The sequence below is a fragment of the Aspergillus udagawae genome, assembly GCF_001078395.1.
Source record: "Aspergillus udagawae IFM 46973 DNA, scaffold_1, whole genome shotgun sequence".
In the NCBI taxonomy this organism is placed as follows: domain Eukaryota; kingdom Fungi; phylum Ascomycota; class Eurotiomycetes; order Eurotiales; family Aspergillaceae; genus Aspergillus; species Aspergillus udagawae.
The window spans coordinates 3832302-3846549 of NW_025091264.1; the positions used below are offsets into that span (position 1 = coordinate 3832302).

Below are 14248 nucleotides of genomic sequence, written 5' to 3' on the forward strand. Positions count from 1 at the left end.
CCGTCACAATGTCAAGGCAGGGCATGAAGGTATTTCAGGTCATCACCCACCGCAACCACAGCCAATACCGACACGTAGAAGACACAACAAGCGAAATGACAAGACATGGACATATATATGATTATATACAGCATTGAACACGACTTTTGCCCTCCCAATATGTTTCGCCAGATGCCATGTACATGAAGTCTATGTAGAAATGAAACCCCAAAAACAATATGCTGCAAAAAGAAGTCTATACTTTGATGGTGTTGTCCCCCGAAATCCCCTTCAACGCTCGGTAGAGCTTCTTATGTTCTTCCAAGAAGATAAACGTGGCAATGGTATGAGGACCCAGCCGGATAAAGCTAGGCACCCAGCCGCGGAAGACCCATGTGAAACCCTCCTTGCGGTAGATATCTCGTAACAAGCCCAGGAGGCTATGACTCCGGGTCTGCGCCGGTGATGCGGTCATCACGCGGGTTTTGATCACATCGACGGGACTGCAGACGGTTGTTGCCACGAATCCGGCCATCAGGGACGCAGTGAAATGCGTGACAAGGTTATCTGACATTCCCAGCTTCTCGAGACAAAGTCGCTTGAAGGAATCGTAGGAGGCAAGTTGCGAGGCCGTCATCAGCACGGCACGGGTCGAATTGGGCCACACGCCGCGGAAGAGACTCGCCGCGCCCTCCGTGCGAGTCATCTGCACCAATCCGTGAAGAGCATGCTTGTAGTTGCGCCGTTGCGCGGCGGGGAGCGCAGCGTCGTGCTGCATGCGCACATTCAGAACGTCGGCCGGGTTTCCTGCGAAGCCGCCGATTAAGCCAGATGCGCAGGCGATTGCGACCAGGGTGGGGAGTCCGGGTGGTGACGAGGACGAGGTGAAGCGGGACTTGAGCTCTTCGTAGATTCCGAAGCGGGTGGTAGAGTAGGTTATTTGGCGGAGGATGGCCGCAGAGAGCTACAAAAGGGCACAGGTGTGAGCGATCTGCGGAGACTTTCTTCTTTGCGTCGTCCTAACACACGATCCATGCAGATATTGTACATACCCCACTATACAACCCCAGGACTCCATTATGCTTAAGAATGTGACCAAACGTTCCAACCATCGTCGTAGGCGCTCCTGGCCCGCGTGTCTGCAAGCGAACCTGTATTTCATCGGCGCATCAATCAGCGTCGTGTACACAAAGCGGAAGGGGACGGATGAGACGAGCGGTGCGCGCAGACTATAAGGAGGTATACCTTTACTGCAAGTTCAATGTCAGTTAAAAGTCCTCAGAGAATACTTCAAACGAGCCATTGCAAAGTATACTCACCAAGATCCAGAGGATGTGTGACCATTGCAGCAAAGCATGATGCAGAACCACCAAACCAAAAAGGATAATGCACTTTTTTTACAACAGCCCTCACGGGCTGAGAATCCTCCAACTTTCCACTTCCAGCCATCTTGATCAACAAGGTGTGGACATTCCAGCCATGAACCAAAAAGAAAAAGAAAGAGCGGAGAGTGGTGGTGTACTATCACCGAGACAGCAATGTTAATAGCCGCGATAAGTCGTAATTCGTAGGACTATGTCAGCCAGAGGGGTCTTTGATAAATTCTGAGTCGGCGATAGATTAAGGCTCCGAGCCCTGCGTGCTTCGGCAATGCCAACCGATCCCGGGTCCTCTCAGCCAATCAGGGCCTCGGTTTTGGAGTGTGTCATGCAAGTTGGATGTAATAACCAGTAATATTACTGTATTTCAGTCTGCATGGCTTGTAATAACCGATAAACAAGGCGATAATCGGTCGATGTCGGTCATACTTTTATATTTGGAGACTATAGGGACACCCAAACTTGTCTTGAATATCATTAACAGAACAGTTGACCATTGAAAGAGATAGAAATTGCCCTGTATGTAATCCGAAAGTACTGGTGAAAGCGACGTTGTAATACAGGACCGCGGATAGCGACGGTGATGACCAGCAACTGCCGTACCATGATCTATATCTGACGTACGGGGCTGCATCACAAGTACAGTACTTTCATCGCATATGATGATTGGCTTTGATTCTACGATGTCCATATTGTTATAGGCACAGTAACTAAGTCTGAAGTACGTCTTACATTTGTTCATAGCAGCTGAGAACTAAAGGTATGTATATATGTGAAATTGATGAGTGAGCGATCTGAGGAGTGATCCAAGCAAATCCGAGTTATCTCAGATCCCATACTCCGTACGGCCCGAGAAATAGGTACGGACAGATTCGGAGAAATAAACTTATATCCTTCTTCGATAACGTAGACATATTACTGCTAAGGTTCTACAAGGATCTGGGGTGAATCCTAGACGACTACGGATTGCAGCTAACTGCGTCTCAGCGACCAATAATGCATCAGCCAACTCAGGTAGCCTCGTGAGGAGAACCCAGCAAATGACATCCAATGCTCAATCGCAATGCTCCTGGGGTCAGGCTGCAGTACATAAGGCGCTGGCAGGCCTCTAAAATTACCGCAGCCATCAAAGCGGAAGGCGTGCCATACTTCCCTTGACAAAATTCTTGTTCCTCTCGAGAGGTAGATGACAGAAGGTAAGCGATAGCCCCTGTCCACAGTCGAGAAGGCTAACAACTTATAAGCCCACCATTGAGCCACTATGGGATCATCCAGCGTAGCTGAAGATTTTCTTCCTCCCCAGGCTCCGTCCAATGCCACTGTTCGGCGGGTCAGTTTTCTCAATACAGATCCGCCTATCCCCCAGTACAAGGATTATAATGCTGTCGTTATCGACAACGTCCTGACGGAAGAAGAATGCAAAGAGTTGCTTCGCATTGCAGAAGCCTCGACGGTCAAAGACACTTCCGGCTCTCCAACATGGGATCGCGCGATGATTAACACCGGAGGTGGGGGACAGATACTTGCTACAGTCCACCGCAACTGCGGAAGAGTCATATTCGATTCCTCTGAGTTGGCGGACAAGCTGCTCGCTCGCCTGATGCCATTTCTGAAAGAAGCGGGGGTTGATCACATCCGCAATCAGCCGCTTGTGACTGGTCTCGATGGACAAGGCAAGGCGTACAGACTCTCGCGGCTGAATGAAAAACTGCGGTTCCTGAAATACGAAGGTGGTGAATACTTTCGACCTCATTGGGATTCAAACTACCTCACACCAGATGAGGAGGAGGAGTCCTTTTATACTCTGCATTTATATCTGAACGGCGACGGAGAGCAAAATCTGGAGGAGTTGCTACAAGCGAGTAAGAAGGCGGAGACGGATCATCAGGGCAACGTCAATATGGATCTATCGGGAAAGCTCCTAGGAGGAGCAACATCCTTCAGTGCGAGTTATGGGGAGGAAGATGGTATAGTTCGAGTGTTTCCTAAGACAGGGTCAGCGTTGGTCTTCCAGCAGTACCACTTGCTTCATGCTGGGGACCCTGTACTTCGAGGGGTCAAATATACCTTGAGAACCGATATGATGTATCGCGAGGTAGCGATGATTTGAAATATTCTCATTCATCTTTAGGCATAGTTATATAATATTCAGTCAACTTGCAATGACTTTCATTATGCAAACTAAATATATATTATTGACACGGACGACACCTATCAGCCAAGGTTGATGAGATGAACGATTTCGGAGAATGTATAATCATTCGAAACCCACATTTAAGATGGCTTTGTAATTTGTAATTCCACTGCAATAGCCATCCTCTCTATAATGAAGAATAATTTGCAGGTAGAAAGCGAAGCAACTGCCTGATGTATAAACACCGGCGACTCTTTTCCCCGGCCCGAGTTGTTGATTTCCAGCTTCAATCTCCGCAACCGACTGCTATCATATCACAGCCATCGTCCGCTAGCGACCTATCGGACACCGAATAAAAGCCATGCGTTTGTTGGCGACCGGCAGAGCGCTACGGGCCAGCAGTGGCAGATGGTCCGTCGTGAACCCCCGGAGGAGCTCTCGCATATCGATCTTGCATCTCGCCGAACCTCTCACCGTCACCATTACGAGAAGACATTTGAGCTCGACAGCCGGCCGGAAGACAGAAGAAAAGGCAGAGACAAAGAGCAACGCTACGGCTCGTCCATCGCCTTCGCAGTCATTGACCATTGAAGGCCAGACCTACCGTACAGACCAATGGACCAACACCCCAGACACAATACTGTCGCACGTCGGACGTCGTCTATATCTCGACGAGAACCACCCTCTCGCAATCACTCGCAAACTGATCGAAAGCCAATTCCCCGGCCCGGTATACGGTAACTACTCCGAGAAGAACCCCGTCGTATCAGTCGCGCAGAACTTCGATGTCCTGGGATTCGCGCCGGACCATCCAGGCCGCAGCCGGACGGACACATACTACATCAACGACAAGACGGTTCTCCGGACACACACCAGCGCCCACCAACAGGCGTACTTCCAGCAGATCAACCGCAACGAGGCCACCCGCCCGAAGGAGGTAGGGTACACGGTGGTCGCGGACGTGTACCGCCGCGATGCGATCGACCGCAGCCACTACCCCGTCTTCCACCAGATGGAGGGCGCCATGCTGTGGAAGCGCCCGGCGACGGACCCGCTCAAGCAGGCCGCGCGCACTGCTGCAGCCATCATGGAAGACGTGAACCGCATCCCCGCGCACGGCGTCCCCGTCGAAGACCCCAACCCGACCATCCACGCCGAGCGCAACCCCCTCCAGGCCGAGCACCACACGGCCGAGGAAGTCGAGGCCGTTGCGGCGCACCTCAAGCGCTCGCTCGAACGCATGGTCGTCAAGATCTTTACGGAGGCCCGCAAAGCCACCGCCGCCGCAAACGCAGACGCAGCGGCACAAGCCGAACCTCTTAAGGTCCGCTGGGTGGAGGCCTACTTCCCCTTCACCAGCCCATCGTGGGAACTCGAAGTCTTCTGGCAAGGCGACTGGCTCGAGATCCTAGGCTGCGGCGTCATCAAGCAAGACCTGCTCATCAACTCGGACGTGCCGGACCGCATCGGGTGGGCCTTTGGGCTGGGCCTCGAGCGCATCGCCATGCTCCTCTTCAACATCCCCGATATTCGGCTCTTCTGGTCCCGCGACGAGCGCTTCCTCTCGCAGTTCAAGGCCGGCCAGATCACCCGCTTCGAGCCCTTCTCCAAGCACCCCGCCTGCTACAAGGATGTAGCATTCTGGTTGCCGTCGGCGGCCGCGAGCGGGGCCAGTGCGGCGGGCGGTGCCGTGCCCATCCACGAGAACGATATCATGGAGATTGTCCGCGGCGTGGCGGGGGATCTCGTCGAAGACGTACGGCTCATCGATGAATTCACCCATCCCAAGACGGGCAGGAAGAGCATGTGCTACCGGATTAACTACAGGAGTCTGGAGCGCACCCTGACCAACGAAGAGACTAATGAGCTTCATGAGCAACTGCGCGAAAAGCTTGTCGGCCAGTTGGGCGTCGAGTTGCGGTAGTAAACGGTTATGAAGAATCAAACATCACCCTGTATTATAGAATCACTACGTCTCCAAGGTTCATACATTTTGTATATTACTCTCGACGAATTGAACCGAATCTCATCTTGGTCATCAAATTTTTCATTTTCTTCTTGGTCACCCGCCCATATTTACCAGGGCGAGATCTAATAAATCCATGCACACATGGTCATCCACATCCAAAGCCAGACTTCCAAAGACGACATTGCCCTTTCTCAGGGTGTATGAAAACGGAAAACATGCTGCTGACTGCGTGTAGTATACAATTATAGGAGGAGAGATTTGTGAAACATTAGAAATCAAAAGCCCATACGACGGGAAGACAACCCAGACGCCTCCAGTCGCATGAAGAAAATCCTAAACAAAATAGCTTATGCCCTTATCGAAGGACGATGAATGCATTACCCCATCATGACGAGAAAGACATGCCGTATATTGTACAAGGAATAGATGTGAGAAGACGAGAGGTGGCAGGAGGGGGCGTAAACGCAGCCAGGCGAGTTAAGCATAGCAGGATGCCGTGACGATTCAAGTCTAGTTGTTCTTGACAACACCGACCTTGGCAGCCTGTGAAGACAAGGGTTAGATCTCCGGATAAATCTGGTCAATTGAGGAATGACTTACTCTCAAAACCCTGCCATTGAGCTTGAAGCCGGTGCTCTGTGTGTGGATGATCTCGCCATCCTCTCTACCCTCGACCTTGGTCATGAATGTGGCCTCATGGACGTTGGGGTCGAACTTCTGGGGCTTGCCGTCCTCAGTGGGCTCACTGGGATCGAATCTCTCCAGACCGTGCTTCTTCAGGGTGTTCAGCAGGATGTTCTGGGTCATCTTCAGGCCGGACACGAGGTCCATCAGCTCCTTGTTGGACTCAGTCACTTCGGCGTCAAGCTTCTCCGCAGGAACAGCAAGGAGAGCCCGGTCGAAGTTGTCAATGCTCTCAAGCAAGTCGACAGCGAACCGCTGAATGGCGAAATTCCGGGCATTATCCATTTCACGCTTGGTGCGTTCTTGCAGGTTGAGGAAGTCCGCAACGGAACGCATGTATTTATCCTATCCAGAAATCAGCAAATCAGCACTGTGAATATGGGTGGGATTCCATCGCAACAGCGAATGTTCCACCAAGCATAAACAGTGGTGAATACCTTCAGATCAACGATTTCCTTCTGCTTTGCCTCCAGTTCCTTGCGGAGGCTCTCCTCCGAGGATTCCCCAGCAGCTTCATTTTCCTTGGCCTCGGTCTTCTCAGCGTTCTGAGTTTGATTCTCTGTCGAGTAGAAGCGGTAAGTCGGCTGACGAACAAACGGCCGAACAGACTGCAGCTGTGGTTGCAACTGTGACGTGCGGCGGATGACTGAGGGTGTGGTAGATGTGGCGCGGACAGAGAGAACGGACTTGGCAGCCTGGGCCTGTCTGAGGAAAGTTCTTTGGAACATGATGGATGAGGGGTTATTTCAAAGACGAAGAAGGAATATGGAGCTTTGAAATGGGGGAAATGCAAGCAATGTGAAGCTATGGTAGAGCCAAGTTCTTTTCCTGACAGAAAAACAGAACTTTCGAAGCTACAGGCATGGTATCACCTGACCGCTTACTGTTTTGGGTCACGGTAGGGGATTCTCGGGCCGATGGAGAGAAGAGAATAGATGATCATTAATATTATCAATAATAATGATGGTCTTAATTTGACTACTATTAGAGAGGTAGCAGCTGATGTTATATGTCCTCTGTGGTTGTCGTTCCCTGCAAGATTGGTTCTCCAACGATATCCAGAGTACAATGATGAAACCATGTAGTTGACTTAAACGAGCCAGGCTGAGATCTCTGAGATTAGCCACATAGCATAACTCCCTCGTTGTCTTCTATATGTACAATATTCAGTAACAAGCATGCAAAGAACAATGACAATGACTGCCAGAGTAGCTGCGCAGTGTGATGGCCAGTCCAACCCTATGAAGGGGGTTATCCATACCCTTTCAGTACATTTTTGGAACTTATGATGGCTTCTTGTTGGTCGATCATGGATATACTACCTTGGAAATACCCCACATTGCCTCAAGCAATGCTTTATAACCGCAAACCCCTCAATGCGACCCAAAAGAAGTGGCGGATTATGCCACGGCCGTCAATTGAGCCTACCCGAAAACGCCCGCTGTCGAAATGCCTCTTAGCCACGACCCTGAATACCACAAGGCCACGATCGAGTTCTTCGCGACTAGATCAGGCCCCAAAGCTGCAGTTCACGATGTTGCAACTCGGAGAAGTAACATTACGGCCAACTACAAAGCCATGTTTGACAAGCTGCCTTTGGCACCCGACGTGGAACATAGTATTTACCCAGTGAAATCGTACGACGGCTATACCATCCAAGTCCATCGGTTCTTCAAGAAGACGTCGACTCCAGCTGCTGCTGGTCCAGCCGTGCTACACACCCATGGAGGCGGTACTATACAAGGCGATGTCGCCTTGTTCGTCAAGCCTCTTTCCATCCAAGTCCAACAGACCGGTGTTCAGGTCTTCTCGGTAGACTACCGATTGGCGCCTGAGAACCCTCATCCGACGCCAGTGGAGGATTGCTACGCTGGACTCACCTGGCTGTACGAACATGCGGACGAGTTTTCCGTGGACTGCAGCCGCATAGCCACGATGGGCGAGAGCGCCGGGGGACTGCTGGCTGCGGGAATCACTCTAATGGCCCGCGATCGAGGATTGGCGCCTCCGATTGCCAAGCAGATCCTCATTTACCCCATGCTGGATGACCGTAACACGGTGCCTAATCCTGAACTGGAACCTTTCGCTCTATGGGACTGTAATGATAATATCACTGCCTGGACTGCGCTTCTGGGGACCGACATTGGCAAGGACAGTGTCTCACAGTATGCTGCGCCCGCGCGCGCAGTGAGCGTGCAAGGCCTGCCGCCCACGTACATTGATGTCGGCGAACTGGATATCTTTCGAGACGAAGATATTGCCTACGCGGCCAGAATAGCATCCGCCAACATCAGTGTAGAACTACATGTATACCCTGGCTTACCTCATGCCTTTGAGGTCTATGCGCCGCACATTGAGGCAACAAAACGTGCCACTGCCGATCGATTCAGAGCTGTCCAGACCCTTTAGATAGATGCTGCCAAACATTGCATGCGACTTGTTGCATAGTACTTCACTGAGTTTAGCAAGGCGTTTGTCCCAGAAGTTAGTGTACGGAGCCCGAAGTGCAAATATCAAACAAAGCAGACTCCGCGATCCGTCTTCCGCATTGCGGAGTCCATAGTGTTGTAGTCGTGGCTATGCCGTACGACTACCAGTGTCCCGAAGACACAGGTCCGGACTAAGCCAAAATCGGTGTCTGCCAAGCAGCAGCGCTCTCTGGTGAAAGTAGGCAGACGAATTCACCTATTTTGATTCTGAGAGTAAGAATCATCATATGGAAGACCCGGAGGCTGGTTGAGATGTTGAGCCTTGGTGACGAGGGCTGAGCATCTGAGATGCATACTAACAAGGTTGGCCCAGGTGACTGGCGACATTCCAAAAGACATCATCAAGAGCAGACATTGGACCATGTTAGATCAGATAGTGAAATTAGAGTTCCTCGGCGTAGTCATGACCGTTCTTCAAGAGGAATGTCATCATGCCAAGTAACCATGAGATTCCGGGGCTATGGGAGGAAGAAGTATCTAAGAGAGTGGTGACCAGCCACTCGCGTCCCACTGAGCCTGCATCAAGCCAAATTGATCAGAGATATGTGCATGTGTCGATCCATCATCCGTCAAAGCCACATGAGTGAAGAACTTTCGAGCTCGTGGCAGTTACTGCTGTGTTATCAACTATCACATCCACTCTAGAGGCGGAGCAGACCCATATACGGGTACTCCATACTGACCCAGAAATCAGCACCGAAGTAAATGCGGAGACTATCCCGCCTAATGACCTGGTCGGTAGAAAGGTACACATAATCCCAAAATCTGAATATATAGACTCTATAATAATGGCAAAGGCTGCAATGTCAAATGATATGATGACCATGGATGTTGGTCGTAGTTAAGTGAGAACCTGCCAGCTTTGGCATAGGGGGTTAGGGTTGAAATCTTCCCTTGCGCATCGGAAACATTCAGCCGATCGATATCACAGTAAAGTCGACGACTAAAGCAATTGGTGGCAAGAATTACGTCCACGATGTCTCTGTGCAAGTGTACTAGGCAGCGCCGAGCAATGGAAGTAAAAGCCACACAGAGAAGTCCACTTGTGGAATTAATTATTGGCGTGGCAAAAGCCGCACCTATCGAACCAGCGAGAAATTCACCCAAATAGGAAGTGGATGTCAATACGAAAGTAACGCTGGATGGATCTTCAGGAACGGAAAATGAAAATCAAAGCAAGGTAGACAGATACTAGTACTTATTGTAGGTAGATCCATAGTCTAGAATTTGTCTCTGTGATTACGAACGAGGCAAGCAAAGCCCCCATAGCGGAGCCTCCGAGGAGGCCGCATCCGAAGCCCATGGCGATACACTCATGTGTGTTTGGCTGCGCCTCACAGCAACTCTTGGGGGTTGACCGTTGATCTTTTTTTTTTTAAAAGGCTGGGAACGGAACGTTGAGTAGTATTTTACCATTCCACATCAACTTCAAATAAGAACGAACAATCTCATTATTAACTTTTCTCCCAATCAAGGTTTTCTCTTCCCCTGAACCCTCCATCAGTCGCCATTTGCGGCCTTAAACTCGGTGGCAACCATCGGTCATATACAAAAGTTGCTTATCCATCTGCCATCTACCACCTATAAACAGCTCAACATCCTCGCAACTCTGCATCAACCAATTTAGATTGCGGAAAACAAAGCAACCAAAACAGTCATGGCGGACAACACAACAACAACAACAACATCACCACCACACTCCCTCCCTCAGTCGCCCTCATTCCACGCCCACCGCACCTCCCACTCCTCGACCTCGTCGCGCCCAGCTCTCTCGCTCGACCTCTCCAATCTACCTCCTCTCTCACAGCCAACTCCCCCATCAAACACCCTCTTGATAACCGACCTCCACGACCTCTACCTCTTCCAACCGTCCTCCCTCGCCTCCATCCGCTCCCAAATCGAGTCCATCGCCCCCCTAAACTCCTTCTCCCCGCTCCCCTCCATGCGCCGCATCGTCTGCTCCTTCCACTCAGAAGACGATGCCCTCCGCGTCCGCAAGCTCCTCGATGGTCAGGCCCTGCTCAACCGCAATGTCCGCACAAAGATCTACTTCGGCGAACCCACCCCGCTCCACGACGAGGGCCGCCCCAAACTCCTCGAGGCCCCGCACCTCGACAAGCTCTTCTTCATCAGTCCGCCTCCGAGCCCCCCACACGGCTGGGTCATGCGCACCGAGGAGCCGCCCAACAAGGAGGTCCACGCCAGTGATCTCGCCCAGGCGCTTGCGCAGCTCAAGACCGAACAGCCTGCCCCTGCCCCTGCCCCTGTTGATCCCGGGACGCCGATGTCGATGTCCGACGAGAAGCGGACGGGGAGCTGGCCCGTGGCCATGTCGCAGCAGCGGAGTCGGAGTAGTACGCTGATCTACAATCCCGAGGATCATGGTGGCAGTCCTGGTTTACCGGCTGTGATGGTTGAGGATACGACCGTCGTGGCCGACGATGAGGATATCGAGATGAGTCCGATTGACATGTCGGTTAAGAAGCTGCCGCCGAAGACGGCGCGCCCTCCGGTTGAGCTGATGCATTGATTGCTTTTCGTTGGTCTTTGTCTCGATGCATTTGGGTGTCTTTGTTCTGGTATTGGCATGCATGGGGCATTTTGTATTGCGATGGCAGCATTTCGGTTTTCAGTCACTGTATCATAATGGAAGGCGTCTCGGTCGGGGTTTTGATTTCAACAAGCATTGTTTTTATGAACCGCACTTTGCTCTATATGTTTACTCTTGACACGAGACTCCTGAGCTAATACACTAGTGTCATACATACGAATTAGTCGAAACCACTGCATTGCTCATTTTTACGTAGATTATCCTAGTAGTAATACCTTGAAGACTAGACAGCGCGCATGTCTCACTGTAAATGTAAACCCAGGTGCTATCAATCGAACAAAACCACCGCACAATCCTTGAAAACTTCCTTACCCAACACCGCGGCGAGTTCGGCCACAATACCTTTAACGGATTGGGGATTATCGATAGGCATTCGTTCCCAGCCTACGAGATCCTAGAGTCCAGCCATATTAGCGAGCGAGGTTGGATGCGCCAGCAATGGAACCCTCTTACCATCATTTGAACAAGAGAGCCCCGCACGAGGAGGAGCGAGCGGTCCAGATCCAGCGTCTTTACCTCATCCAGAGTCATGACTCCGGGCATGTGCAGGTCAAACAGAGACATCTCCTCGTCATTGATCTCTTCCTCTGCCGATTCGAGCTCCGTAGGCTCTGGCTGACCCTGCGCGGCCAATTGTCTGTCGCGGGAAAGCGACACGTAGGGACGCTCGTCCAGCTTCTTGGTTAGCTCCCCGTCAAGTGGGTCCCAGGTGAGACTCTCAGGGTCTGGGATCACATTAGCATTTCGTTCTTACTTGGCCCGACGCCATCCTTACCGAGGACGTATTGCGGCCGAAAGGCTCCTTTGTAGCGCATCTTCTGACATGTGTGGATATAGTACCCTGGGAGTCGTCAGTCATCGTACACCTTTCTCTCCACTCACAAAGCCCAAATCACTTACCCATATAGTAGTATTGGTAAGACTCCTCCAGCGCAAGCGCAATCTCCCTCATGGCGCTGAGCTTGCCAAACTCCCAATGCTCATAATCCGGATCATAGCTAGAGTACTTAGCTACAAGATCAGAGACTGGCCACGGAGTTGAACTCACAAGATATAGACAGAGCTCACGCCACTCGGCATCAAGTCCAAAACAGCAACCGCTACGAGCTTCCCGTCAAGCCGGTAACATTGATGCCATGACCCTAATTTTCGTTCTGCGGACTTTGCATCTGCGGGAGACCTTTTGATGCCTGAGCACAAAAAACGCTTGAAGTCCTTCTGTTTCCATTTGGATACGTCTTCCTTGTGGATTTTGGTTTGATATTTGACGAAAAGATCGAACCTTGTGACGCGGTTAGCCTACAAAAAGATACTAGGGCTCGAAGGATGCTGACTTGGCTTGGGAAATAGAGTCTCCCTCTATGTTGACCTCAAATCGATGGGCTGGTTCCAGCAGTTTCTTCGTCTTCGGGTCAATGGGCCGTTTGACGTTGCTGTAGTCAGCCTCATGAACCGCAGCAAGCAGATCGAAATTGCATTTTCGATGTTTCTTCTCTCTGCACAAACAATAAAGTGTAAGTTTATGCGTATATGTTTCTTCACCGGCAGCGTTTCATAGAAAACTACGAGTACTCACTCTCTCGTTTTGGGGCACAAATAGGCTGCCCTACGGATGTATTCCGGACCCAGAACGAACTTGGTCCAGCGGTTGACAGCCTTGCGTTGATCCTTTCGCGGTTTGAAAGTGGATGCTTCAAGTCTGGGATTTGCATCAGTTTCAGTCCCAGCGTCCAATGCAATAAAGCTAGCGAAAAGCACAGGGTACGCACCTTATCGTATAGTGCGGACAACATGACCTTGGCAGATTCTGCTTATAGTAGAGGGTTCCCGATCTAGACGGAGGTTAGCAATGCGCTGTGAAGGTGATTGCATTGTTGACTGCATGCAGATGAGCGAGTACAACCTTCTCCAGCCGCGATTGACGAGGACATCGTAATGTTCTGGGCGTACTGAAACAGAACTAGTGTAGTAGGCAGCGCCTGCATAGACTGATCAGCCAAGGCATTGAAGCAGGGCTAAGGAAATGACGGCAGGTGGGAGGAAGTGAGGCAGATGATCAAAAAAACACACTCACTTCCATTATCAGATTTGCAGTAACCACATGAGTTGCGCTGGTATCCTGTATGCGGATAGTGTTAGTCATACGGACAGTCATAGTAAGCATGAAGTGGAGGAAGAAGAGAAAAGCGCTCCAAGCGGTGTGGTCTCATTCGGGAAAATTATCCAGATCCAAAAGCTTCAGAAGGCTAGAATATGGAAGCCAAGAACACAGACGGAGAGCAATGGCGTGGCGGATGAGGGGCAATACAATAGAATACATCGAGGGAGGGGCAGAGCAAGATGAAGCGGATAGATCACGACCAGTGATGGGTGCACGGGGAAAGGCACACTACTCTGACTGGCTCCTTACCTAGAGGTCGGAAGAGTGACAGCTGCCTCGCGCGTTCGGCGTCAACGATGGGATCCAGAGTCTCCCCGGAGTCGTCTTCTTCCATGGCGAGGCGACACGCAGGACGAATAATAGTTCAATCGGATCGTTCAGAGAAAAGATTGCGATGGAAGTTGCGGATCAGTTATATTATTGCCAGCGCTCAAGGCGGGAAGAGAAGAAATGATGAGAGTCGGAGACTGGAAAACGGGAGCCACCAGGATGGGCTACCAAAGATGAGCTGGTCAGGCTGCAGTTAGATCCGACGATGATGGACATAGAATGGAGAACGGACCGAGATGATGGAGTTTGTTGTTCCTGTCGTCGTTTTCTAGTATAGTATAATATGATAATGGAGAAAATTGATTTGCTTACTCTCCGTACGGCTAGGCCAGCCAACTGGTATGAGCTTACTACCGGAATGGAGCCTCAATGAAGCAGCCTTAGGTATCCGTCCTCGAGACTACTATACAAGCAATGTAACGAAGAGTACATGAGGTACCCAGCCTGATACGTAGATAGGTGTTCTATGAAGAGGTATTCGAGATGGAGAGCTCAGAATCCGACTGCAGGTT

General features: G+C 51.0%; 7 protein-coding genes across 7 annotated transcripts; 4 read left to right on the top strand and 3 right to left on the bottom strand.

Moving 5' to 3' along the window:
* Positions 1 to 235: 235 nt before the first annotated feature.
* On the bottom strand, positions 236 to 1428 carry Aud_001253 (putative mitochondrial dicarboxylate carrier; the record flags this gene model as incomplete). The annotated part of the gene is made up of 4 exons (XM_043286753.1): positions 236 to 943; positions 1032 to 1130; positions 1225 to 1229; positions 1299 to 1428. The coding sequence occupies 4 exons, from the start codon at positions 1426 to 1428 to the stop codon at positions 236 to 238; spliced, it is 942 nt and encodes a 313-aa protein (XP_043142688.1).
* Positions 1429 to 2619: 1191 nt separating this feature from the next.
* Positions 2620 to 3468, top strand: Aud_001254 (uncharacterized protein; the record flags this gene model as incomplete). Its single annotated transcript, XM_043286754.1, has 1 exon — positions 2620 to 3468. One exon carries the CDS (start codon positions 2620 to 2622, stop codon positions 3466 to 3468), a length of 849 nt encoding a protein of 282 aa, XP_043142689.1.
* Positions 3469 to 3853: 385 nt separating this feature from the next.
* On the top strand, positions 3854 to 5416 carry Aud_001255 (phenylalanine--tRNA ligase; the record flags this gene model as incomplete). Its single annotated transcript, XM_043286755.1, has 1 exon — positions 3854 to 5416. The coding sequence occupies one exon, from the start codon at positions 3854 to 3856 to the stop codon at positions 5414 to 5416; it is 1563 nt and encodes a 520-aa protein (XP_043142690.1).
* A 555-nt stretch (positions 5417 to 5971) lies between these two features.
* Positions 5972 to 6873, bottom strand: grpE (mitochondrial nucleotide exchange factor MGE1; the record flags this gene model as incomplete). The annotated part of the gene is made up of 3 exons (XM_043286756.1): positions 5972 to 6004; positions 6062 to 6490; positions 6583 to 6873. 3 exons carry the CDS (start codon positions 6871 to 6873, stop codon positions 5972 to 5974), a joined length of 753 nt encoding a protein of 250 aa, XP_043142691.1.
* Positions 6874 to 7594: 721 nt separating this feature from the next.
* On the top strand, positions 7595 to 8554 carry Aud_001257 (alpha/beta hydrolase; the record flags this gene model as incomplete). The annotated part of the gene is made up of 1 exon (XM_043286757.1): positions 7595 to 8554. One exon carries the CDS (start codon positions 7595 to 7597, stop codon positions 8552 to 8554), a length of 960 nt encoding a protein of 319 aa, XP_043142692.1.
* A 1737-nt stretch (positions 8555 to 10291) lies between these two features.
* Positions 10292 to 11164, top strand: cbpA (putative calcineurin binding protein; the record flags this gene model as incomplete). Its single annotated transcript, XM_043286758.1, has 1 exon — positions 10292 to 11164. One exon carries the CDS (start codon positions 10292 to 10294, stop codon positions 11162 to 11164), a length of 873 nt encoding a protein of 290 aa, XP_043142693.1.
* A 349-nt stretch (positions 11165 to 11513) lies between these two features.
* Aud_001259 (arginyltransferase) lies at positions 11514 to 13740 on the bottom strand (the record flags this gene model as incomplete). Its single annotated transcript, XM_043286759.1, has 11 exons — positions 11514 to 11639; positions 11699 to 11970; positions 12021 to 12086; positions 12146 to 12243; positions 12294 to 12527; positions 12580 to 12741; positions 12822 to 12944; positions 13015 to 13077; positions 13149 to 13224; positions 13320 to 13364; positions 13656 to 13740. 11 exons carry the CDS (start codon positions 13738 to 13740, stop codon positions 11514 to 11516), a joined length of 1350 nt encoding a protein of 449 aa, XP_043142694.1.
* Between the last annotated feature and the right edge of the window lie 508 nt (positions 13741 to 14248).